Source organism: Octopus bimaculoides, chromosome 7, assembly GCF_046866305.1.
Source record: "Octopus bimaculoides isolate indiv1 chromosome 7, ASM4686630v1, whole genome shotgun sequence".
In the NCBI taxonomy this organism is placed as follows: domain Eukaryota; kingdom Metazoa; phylum Mollusca; class Cephalopoda; order Octopoda; family Octopodidae; genus Octopus; species Octopus bimaculoides.
Window position 1 is genome coordinate 74126643 of NC_142934.1, and position 11429 is coordinate 74138071.

The window sequence follows — 11429 nt, forward strand, 5'->3', positions numbered from 1 at the left end:
GGCTGGATTATACTACTTATAAAAGAACTGATCATGAAGGAACGTAACTCCAAATACAAAATAACCTCTAAAAGAAATCTATCTGAGATTAATTTAAAAATCAAGAAAATTATGCAGGACTACGACCTAATAGATAGGACTGAACCACTGGTTCCAGCTGAACCTAGGATTAATTTAAAAGACCATAAGAAGAACTTCCAAGATAACCCATCTGTGAGACTCATTTGCCCATCTAGGTCTGACATTGGCAGACTCAGTAAACTTATACTAGACAGGATTTTACCTCTAATAATTCCTAAATTATCCTTAAAGTTATGGAACAATACCGAAGAAGCACTAAACTGGTTTAAATCTATTGACAACACTGAAAGAGCATCAGCTGCTAAGTTAGTCGTCCCTTTGATGTGGCGAATATCCGTCGTATACTGTGATATGAAGTTGAGGTGGCGAATTTCTCTCGGCGAGTGGCGATCAGGCTTGGTGTTAAATGCATATGCCAGTGGTTTGTGATTGGTGTATATGGCAAAATTGGTACCCTCTAGCCTGTGTCAGAAATGCTTAACGGCCAGGTATGCTGCCAATAATTCCCGACTGAAGGTACTGTATTTCGTTTCGGCGGGTTTTAACCGCATAGAAAAGAAAGACAACGGTTGCCATATGCCATCAACAAGCTGCTGTAGGACGCCTCCTATTCCGGAATCGGATGCATCGACGAGTAAACACAGCGGGGCATCTGGTTTCGGATACACCAACATAGTAGCGTTGGATAACGCTTTTTTCAGGGCAGCGAAAGAGGTGAGTTGATCTTCATCCAGTGCAATTTCGATGTTTCTGCAAGTTCGCTGATATAGCAAATCCGTGAGCGGTTGCGCTATCTCGGCAAGGTGAGGTAAAAATCTCTGATAAAAATTTACGAGACCGAGGAACTCCCTTAATTTGCGGAGAGATGTGGGTGGCGAAAATTCCACGATGGCCTGTACTTTCTCAGGAAGGGGACGAATACCGTCCTTATCGATGATGTGCCCGAGAAAATGAAGGGAAACAACTCCGAAGGAACACTTGCTGGGATTAATAACAATGCCATATTTGCGCAGGCGTTCGAATAGCAGGTGCAGGTGTTGGTCATGCTCTTCTTCCGAGTTACTGGCCACCAGTATATTGTCTATGTAGGCATAGACGAAAGGCAAACCTCTGGTGACCATGTCGATAAACCTTTGGAATGTTTGTGCTGCGTTAGGTAAACAGAAAGGCATACGCAGGAATTCAAACATTCCGAAAGGTGTCGTGACTGCTGTTTTTGGGATGTCCGCAGGTTCTATCGTATTTGATTGTACGCTCGCACAAGGTCAATCTTGGAAAAAATGCGAGCTCCGTGCAGCGAGCTAGAAAAATCCTGCAGATAAGGGACTGGATAAGCATCACTGACCGTACTTTTGTTTAGCGACCAATAATCACCGCAAACCCGCCAATCGGTTGATGATTTTTTTTGGGACGCAGTGTATCAGCGAGGACCAGTTGTTGCTGGACGGGCGGATGATTCCAAGGTCGAGCATGTGCTGGAGTTCCCGTTTGATGGCTTTGAGGTGATCAGGTGGTAACCTTCTGGGTCGTGCAGCAACAGGTGGACCGCTGGTCTTGATGTGGTGGGTGATGTCATGCTTGATCGGCTGGTTATGGAATACTGGCCTGGCGATGTCCGTATACTGTTTCAGGATGGTACTATAACGAGTCGTTGTTGAAAGCAATATGGTTGGGCTGACCGTGGCCACATGAGCGGCTACACCGCGCACAGTAAGCTGTGTGGTGCTGTCGACAAGTCATCTATTTTGCATGTCTACTAGGAGACCGAAATGATACAGGAAATCGGCTCCTAAGATAGGGGTCGGCAGTTTGGCGATGACAAATAACCGCTGGAAGGTGCGGTGTAGTCCCAAGTTCAGCGTTAGGGACTGTTCACCGTAGGTTTGGATCGGCGAGTGGTTAACTGCCTGAAGACAGACTGGTGTCTCCTTTCGTTTTCCTGAAATGCTGGAAACAGGGACTACGCTGACTTCCACGCTGGTGTCAACCAGGAAACGTGTACCTGTTACCCGATCGCAAACGAAAAACAGGCGACTTTCTGGGTGCAAACCAGGAGCTTCCGTCGCAGTCAATTCCTGGCTGTACCGTTTCCCGAACTGGGTGATGCGAATGAGCATGGGGTGGTACATTTCTGTGCCAGTGTTCCGAACTTTCGGTGGTACCAGCACGTGTCGTGTGAGTTGCGACTAGCACTGGGACTGTGGGACTGGCTACTAGATCGACGCGATCGACTGCTGCTTCGGCACTGGTTACCAAGCGATAAGGCCTGTATTTGTGTTGTGAGGGTCTGTATTTGTGCAGCTTGCTGCGTCATTAATGAACGCAAGTCCGCAATTTCAGAAGAACTGATCGGCGAAAGGAAAGGATTGGTAGTCGGAGCGGTTGGCGTCACTGTCGATACTGTGGAAAACCTATGTGGTACCTCGGCTATTTTGTCTGCTAGCTCTGCCAGTTCCTCAATGGATGTGGATTCTCGTGTGGAAGCGAGAACGACCTGTGTGTTGGAGAGCAGACGCTGGAGAAAAAGCTGCTTGAAAACTTTGTTGCGGAGGCTCTCATCTCCAAGAAGCTGCTTTATTCTGCGTAGAAACTGGGAAGGCGTTCTATCGCTCAATTTTTCCGATGTCGGAAGTTGGTGAAGCCTCTTTCGTTGGGACTCTGAAGTTCTGTTAATGAGTGTCGTTTTGAAGGTGTCGTATGACACAGAACCGTGTGGTGCCATAATGAGATCGCGGACGACGTTCATGATCTCTAGTGATAGAGAACCGATTACATGCGACAGTCGAGATGCATCGCTCAGTACTCGGTGAGAAGAAAACTGGGCTTCTATGTGGTGAAACCATAATACAGGGTCGTGCGTCCAGAATGGGGGAATTCTCCACGTAATCGCCGCTTCAAATGTCATGTCGGTAGGTGATGTATTCGCCGCTGGATTCGGTTCTGGAAAAGTCATTGTGTTCTTAGACTTTCCTAGTTGTTTCGTTGACAGATGATGTGCAGGCTGTTATTCTTCGGTTGAAGCTGGTTCCAGGGAAGGTCGGAATTCTGTGACGGGGTCACCAAAATGTAGTGGAGTCACCAAAATGTGGTGGAGTAATGTTGTATGTTTGTGTTATTGTGTCGGTGCGATAGGCATGTGTTTGCCTGTGAATAAACAAAGTGAAAACTATGTTCAACTATAACATATTTTATTTGCTGCATGAACTCTGGTGTTAGTAAATATTCTTCACCACTACATTAAATTTTAGCAACTTACTTTGTGTTGCTAGGAAAAATGAAACCAGGGTACATCTGTGGAGTTGATGTATCCGAAGACTAAATATGTTTTTGTGTGTGTTTGTTCTTTCATCTTTTGGTAGTTCTCTCTCTCATTAGCGTGGCACGGCAAATCTCTGTGTGATAATCGCGGAGCACTGGGTCAGTCTGTGGCGAATCATGGTCTCCCTCTCTCTCTCTGTCCTCCCTGCTAAATTCTCCTATCTATAAAAATCAGGGGCAGCTAGAAGGATGGACATGCTGCAGCAGGTTTAGTACCTAAGTAGGTCAGTCGCTGTCCAGTGAACTTCGCTTGACATCTCTGAGGTTATAAGGTTGAGGGGAGGCTATCCATCATTTTTTTGACAGGACAAAGAAAACCTGATTTCGCGCCTGTTGCTCACAGTAAATCCGACGAGGGAGAATTCTTAGATTCGGTTTCGAATCTAAGCTTGGAGAAGGGAAATGTTAGTTTTTACAGATGTATAAAAAACAATATCGAATGAAATAACTATGAAGATTTGTGTTATATTGTCAAAAAATATATTAAAATTGTCATGTTATGGAAATGATATAAAATTTTGTAAATAGTGGCATTGTTTTTGGAGAAATAATTGGATTTGCATTTTTTTTCAAATTTCTCAAATTTCTTTACTGATGTGGTGTTATCTACTCGCTATAGTGTGATGTAGAAGAGTTCGAAACAGGGGAAGGTAATCAGCGATCTTTTCGGTATAAGGGAGATAATCAAAAATGTTAGGAATTGTTAGGTTTTGTTAATTTAATGTGAGTTGGTTTTGATAGAATGAAATGTTAGAAATGGCTAAATTTTGGTTTATATTTTCAATGAGGTCAGTTTCCTCATTTAAAAATGTTAGAAATGGTTAAGTTTTGGCTTATATTTTTCAATGAAGTAGGTTTCCTTGTTTAATCTAACATGTGTTGGTGTTCCAATAGCACATTGATAAAATGGAAAGATTACAAATTGTGGTAGTAGTTGTTTTGCGCATCTGTCAATGTGTTCACTAAAGGAGTATCATTCTGTCTTCTGGGAATGCAATCTGCTGTCGGTGCAGAGTGCATCTTCGTCTGAGTGATAAACCTGTGGACACTATGTAGGTTTGGTGGCAGCCCAAGCATCTAACATAAATCAGGTTTTCCGAGGCACAAGTAAAATCAGATTTGATTTTGAACTTTTGTCCCTCTTTAAAAAGGAATTCTGATCCCTCTAGAAGGTTGGGACATGTTGCACAATTTGGTCAACCACATTTTTTCATTTTAGCACCTGCTTTTTTAGAAAATAATTTTGCCTTTGTGAGGATCTTTTTTAATGACTTTGGTTGTTTATGGCTTTTAATGATCTTATGTGTGTGTAAAATTGCCTTCAATTTGGGGTCCTTATGTAACTTTGATAGATTTTGAGTGATGATGGTGAAGGCTTCTTTGTTTCTGGGGTTGTAAGTGGATATGTATCGCAATATTTTCAGGGAAGGTGTGTTGCTGTGTTGAACTTTTCTTAAGGTTTTTTAATGTTGATTTGTGTTGCACTGATTCCATCCTCTATGAGTTGAACTGGGTAGTGTCTGTCATTGAGGGTGTTTTTGGGTTCTTACAGTTTAAAGCTAAGGTATTTTTTCTGATGCTCTGGTGCATATCCTTCTTGCAAGGTTGAAGGGGATGTTTGTTTTGGTGTGTCTTAGGTGGCATGAATTAAATATTATTTTTGAATTCCAGGAGTTTTTGTTTTCATTCGAGAGGATGAAACAGTTGTCCAGGAATCTTGTATGTATTGAGAAAGAGGATTTCCAAAGGTAGATAAAAATTCCTGGTATATTCTTATTTCCAGATAGCCCATTGTTAGGTTTGCAATGACTTGGGCTGCCCAAGTGCCCATGGCAATTCTGGATTTTTGTTAATAAAAAGTGTTATCAAACATGAAATTGTTGTTTCATAGGATGAATTCAATTGATTCAATTGTGAACTCTTTGCTAGTCCTATCCAGTATTTCTTCCGGATATTGGGCCACACAGAACTGAATTGCTTCTTGTCCATAATTATGAGGTTTCCTAATATATAAGTTAGTCATATCAAATGGAAACCATGAATGTTTTTCCCTTGACTGTTTTGGGAGTTGATTTAACATGTCCAAGTTATCTCTGATATAACTGTTAATGTGTTTAAGGAAGGGTTTCAGTATGATGTTCAGAAATAGACTTAGTCTGTGTGTTTCAGAAGCTGGGCCAGCTATAATGGGTTGAAAGTTTAGGTCTCTTGGGTTTGGTGTATGTATGTACATCTGTGGTGATCTTTTTATGGGTTCATTTATAATCTGGCTTTTGTGAGCTTTTGGTAAGCCGTAGAATAGGCTAAGTTTGCATTTAAAGTTTGTTAAATAGTCGAGTTCTTTGGTTGTCATTTCTTTTCCATGGGTTTAAATTAGTCAGGATAGGGTTTTCATTATTTCTTGCGGGGTGTAGTTTGTGATTTTTTCGTAATGTTGACTTTCATTAAGCATGGAGATTACTAGGTTTCTATAGTATAATGTTTCCATTACTACCACCGCACTTCCTTTATCTGCTTCCTTAATTGTTATATCTTCATTATTTTGAAGTTCTGTTAGTTCCTTCCATTGTGTAGTGCTGAGGTTTGAGGTAATTTTCTGTTGATGCTGGTGTGGTAAGGAAAGTTCTCAATGTGGTTGCAGAATTCATCAAGATTTATATTTCTTCCTTTGTGGAGGATGTGTTCACTTTTGTTTTTGACTAGCGAGTCATTTTCAGTATTGTAATTGGTTAATGCTTCTGTGGTGTAGCCATCTGGTTTCACCAGTCCTCAGTCAAATCGTCCAACCCATGCTAGCATGGAAAGCGGACGTTAAACGATGATGATGAGGAGGAGGAGGAGGGGTCTTAATTTTCTATGGAATTCTATTATACTATCCTTCACTTCATTTTGGTTGGCTCTGCGTGGTGTTGGGGTGAATTTTAACCCTTTTGAGAGGATGTCTATCTTTGTGCTTGAAAGAGGTTTAGTTGAGAGGTTAATTATCTTTGGTTTTTCCTGATCACCAGGTTCCAACCCATGTCCTGGTGTCTCTGGTCTGGGGCTAAAAAATGTTGGTTGCAGTTTTGTTTGTATGAGCTGGCTGTGGGGTTGTATAGTATTGGTCCAGGGGAGTGGTGGTACTGTTGCCTTAGATTGTTATGTGTATGATGGTCTCTATGGGTGTTTTGGTTAGTGATGTATGTAACATTTCTATATGTGGCATATTTTTGTTTGAAATTTCTTGTATGTGGAGTGTTTCTTGACCTAGTGTTATTTTGTGTTATTTTTGCCGAACTGCTAAGTTACGGGGGACATAAACACACCAGCATCAGTTGTCAAGCGATGTTGGGTGGGATAAACACAGACATACACATATATATACATATATATACTGTCAAAAACTTTTTTGCTGGCTCATCCAGCGGTTTTGCTTGATGAATTATTTCAACCAACATACTCGGTCGAAATTAATTCTTACACAAAAATTTCCAGTTCTTTTCCCTAAAAACGGGAAACCTATGTTTTTTTTCCTCTTAGAGAAGATACCAGTTCAAATCCTACCCCCTGCAGGGGTGGGGTGTGTAGTAGTAGTAGTAGTAGTAGAGCCTGTAATGCGCTCACTTTTTCTAAAACTGGAAACCTATAATCTGTTTTTTTTCCCTCTTAATGAGGATAATAGTTCAAATACCACAAGCTTATTTTTTGAAAACGGGAAACCTATGATCTGTTCCCTCCCCCCCCTCCTCTTAATGAGGAATATAGTTCAGATAATAAGCCTACAACGGCTCCCACAGCACAGAACACATTAAAGATGGGAAACCTATATCGTGTTACTTCCTCTTAACAAGGCTACGAGTTCAAAAACAAATATCAGTTCAGATCCCACCCCCGCTGGGGGGGTGGGGCGCAACGATAAGCCTACAACGGCTTTAGAATGTTCAATTTTTAGCACATAATGATGCCAAAATGGCTTTACACAGACAAATTCCTTTCTCCCGTCGCTGGGGAAAGGCACAAATAATGTTAACAGTTCAGCAATTTAACAATTTTTGACAATTTGAAAATGTTCGACATGTTAACAATAATTTCAACAACAACAGTCTAATTTTGAACAAAGCGTTCCACTCACCAAAAACACAAAGAGAGGACGAACAAGGACAGACAAACATAAAGGGTGTAGTAGCTGCTATTTAGCGATTAAATAGAAAAATATAATTAATATATTACTAGTTTTCCTATTCGGAGTTGCTCCCCGTCGACCGTCTTCATGACGTCATTTGGGGGAGTTACAAGTTCTTATGTCACTTCAGAGGGGGTGGGTGTGTTTATCTTTGATGGGACCAGTGTGTGCATGGCTTGGGGTTTTTCAGTTTTGTTGTGCTTGGGCATCACAGATGGTGGAGTGGGGGCTGATGTGTATGCGGGTTCGGGGTCTTTTTTTGATGAAGGACCTGATGTCTGTGCACTCATTTTCTTTTTCCACTCTTCACATTCTACACGAATGTTGCCATTATTGCCACATTCGTAACACATGGGCTTTTTGCCCTCCACATGGATTTTGAGGACAACATCCTCACCCACAAGCACTCTTTCGGGAAGATTTTCAATGTTCTCCTGCCCGAGCCAATTTTGTGGGGCAGAGCATGTAATCTGCAGGAAGGTGATTTTGTCTGTTCTGTTATACAACAGAGCAGCCATCACCTCCCTTGCCTCGATTTCTGGTGGTACTTGTGTCACCTTCACTTGAGCCGTTCTCCTCCCCATGTATGTTGGGAGAAGCACCACCTCGTTTGTTTTTAGTGGACTCACCGAATGCTTTTGGGCTTCTTGGATTGTCCCAAATCTGGCCTCTACTGAGCCATATGTCTGGCCCATCGATATGTATTTTATGTCTTTCCATATGGGGGCCAGACATTTTTCTATTACACTATTGTCGAAGTGTTTAAACTTCTTAGACGTAGGACAGTATGTTTTAAAAACTACTGTCCTTTTTAAGTTTTCAATGCTTGTGGAGGAGGATATCTTAATATCCTCACCCTCCTCTTTCATCCTTTCAAAAAGCTCAGTGAACTTATCTGCTTGCAAGACTATGTCTTCAGTAGCAACAGCGGCGACTGCCACAAACTTCTTCACGGGCTCACTCATATTTTGAATTAATTCGACTGACATACTCGGTTGAATTTAATTCTACACAAAATAATCCCTGGAAACGGGAAACCTATAATATATATATATGTAACGGTTGGTGTTTTTGGGTTGTGTAGTCGATGTGTCACCCATTGTAACGATAAGTATTATTTACCAATTGTTCTAGTTATAAGATGAACGATGAAGATGATCAACATTTTTATAGAAAAATTTATTTACCGTTACTTTATGCGGTCATACCACGACGGGTAGGTTAGTGTAATAGTATAACAGTTTGTATGTAAGGCATGCAAGGTAAAGAATTTTGGCCTGTATCTGTATGTACACTTTTCCATAGTAGTATTTATATAGAGAGAGAAATGGTAGTGTTAAAGAGAAAAGGATGCGAGCTCGTATTAGTTATGATGTGTGCGACGTTGTCTCACAGTGGCTGACAGTAAAATTTCATTTCTCCCTCTGGCCAAGGTTGTAGCTGGTCAGCCAGGCTTCGTTCTCCATGAGTCGTCACCGACGGGTGACTAAAAAGAGGAAAGAGGAAGTTTGCTTGGAGGTCTCCTGTTTTTATAGCTACCAAGAAGGGTAGTGAGTGCAAAGGATTTAGCTGGCTGGCTTATTTATCTCTATTCTAGATGGAGTAAAAGAGGTCAGAAAGGGTCAAGTGGTGGAGACACCGCTTCGGCCTAGCTAAAGGCGTCTGGGACATATCTAACTGCTGTCAGATCAAAACCGTTGTTTCACCGCGGGAAAAGTTCTGACACAGTGTTAATTCAAATTTGTGGCATAGTGGATCGAATCCACTTCACACCTGCCAGATTCCTATATCACTCTCCTCGCCAGTAAGATTCCTGGGAGGGAAGCGAACGAACAAAGGAGACAAAGAAATGCATGATAAATGCCCTGGAATGGTTGAGAAATTTTGCCAGCCGGTGCATGAGGTATTATAAGCCTCGATCGTGCAGGAATAAAAGTGTGGCATGCTGGCACGTTGTAAGAGACAAACAACTTTCTCTATGTATGCGTGACCAGCCTAGGGTCTTACAGGAATGAGTTGTGTCTACAAGGGCGTATTGAGCATGGAAAACAAGCGAGAAAGGTATGTGTGGTGCAAGAATGTGACAGAGTTAGCATTTGTGTATGAATCATGTGTGCAGATGTGTGAGCCAGGCCAGGCACTGAGGAAAAGGTGCATGCGGGTGTGTATGCAACAATACATTTTCAAAGTGAACGAGAAAAAAAAAAGTACATGCAAAATATGAATCAAATTGAGAAGGCATGCAGACAAAAAATTCAGGTTATGAATAAATGTTCAGGTGATGCATAAGTGTTCTGTTCATGATTAAAATGTTCAGTTCATGAATAAAATGTTCAGTTCATTGAGTCTGATTGAATGTAAGCAGATTAATTTTAATTTAATATGAGAAACAGAAAATTGAATTAATGCGATATAAATGGTCCTTGTGAAGTTCAGTTGAAAGTGGTGGAGACACCGCTTCGGCCTAGCTAAAGGCGTCTGGGACATATCTAACTGCTGTCAGATCAAATCCGTTGTTCCACCGCGGGAAAAGTTCTGACGCAGTGTTAATTCAAATTTGTGGCATAGTGGATTGAATCCACTTCATACCTGCCAGATTCATATATATATATATATATATATATATATATATAAATTTAAATAAGAACTTTGACGCTAATATCCATATATATTAAAGTTTATTACCAATGTAAACATTTCTGTTTTAGGTCAAATTCAACTCATAATTCAAGTTAAATAAATTTCCTTACACATCCTCAGGGTAAAAGTAAACACGAAAAATATTTATAATCTTTAAGGCTTGATCTACATACAAAATTTCTCCATGATCAATAATTGTATTTAGATATCTTAAATGTTGGTTCCTGTTCGACGATTTTTTAAATTTAATATTCCTGACTACCAACCAAATTTCTTCCTCAAATTTATCTAATTTGTGATTATACGGTGGATTTTTTCTGGATTTAAACAATTTCTTGAATCTTAATTCATCCTCAGACATGTTAGTAGGTTGTTCTTTCTTATCATTCCATCTAACTCTATTTATAAACGAATGAGTTTTCTGGATAAGCTGCTTAATATAAATCTTTCTTGGTGGAATAGGGATGTCTTTCATGGATGCGTTGATGTTAAAAAACTCCATTGGCAACGGTTAAATAGCTATCTCTACTATAATATGAGAGACTGTATATATGTGTTCATATAATGATATCTACCAAATGTATTGGTAAGATAAAACATGATGTCTTTGGTGGAATAGAGATGTCCTTCATGGATGCGTTGATGTTAAAAAACTCCATTGGCAACGGTTAAATAGCTGTCTCTATAATACGAGAGACTGTATATATGTGTTCATATAATGATATCTACCAAATGTATTGGTAAGATAAAACATGATGTATTGGTAATATTTTCAGCAAGCATCTCTGATGGAATACATCCAGTTTCTTGGATATTGTTGATGTTACTTTCCAAGTTTCACTGGCATACAGTGCTGTTGGTAACACGATGGTGCTGTATAGACGCAGTTTTATTTTCAAATCAATGCTTTTACTTGTCCAGATTTTCCCCATCTTTCTGAAAACTGCTGCAGCTTTGCCAACTCTCACTTTGACATCACTATCTGCCATCACTATCATTTTGTCAGATATTACTGCCAGGCATTCGACTGATACTTTTTGTTTCTCTTTAATTTCTATTCTTTGTACAAGACTGGAACTGGGTTCATATTCTGAGGAACTCAAACTAGTTGAAGTTTCTGTGGTGGAAGAACATGGTGACACTGGTGACTGCCTAATATTGACTGATTCCAGTTCAATTTTGTTACATTCCTTACTATTCTTTTATGAGTTACTGATGGAATTGAATT

The 11429-nt window shown here is 40.4% G+C and overlaps 1 protein-coding gene across 1 annotated transcript; it reads right to left on the bottom strand.

Annotated features, from left to right (window-relative positions):
* Nucleotides 1-2149: 2149 nt before the first annotated feature.
* LOC106868355 (uncharacterized) lies at nucleotides 2150-3034 on the bottom strand. The gene has a single exon (XM_014913569.2). The coding sequence runs from the start codon at nucleotides 3032-3034 to the stop codon at nucleotides 2150-2152; it is 885 nt and encodes a 294-aa protein (XP_014769055.2).
* Between the last annotated feature and the right edge of the window lie 8395 nt (nucleotides 3035-11429).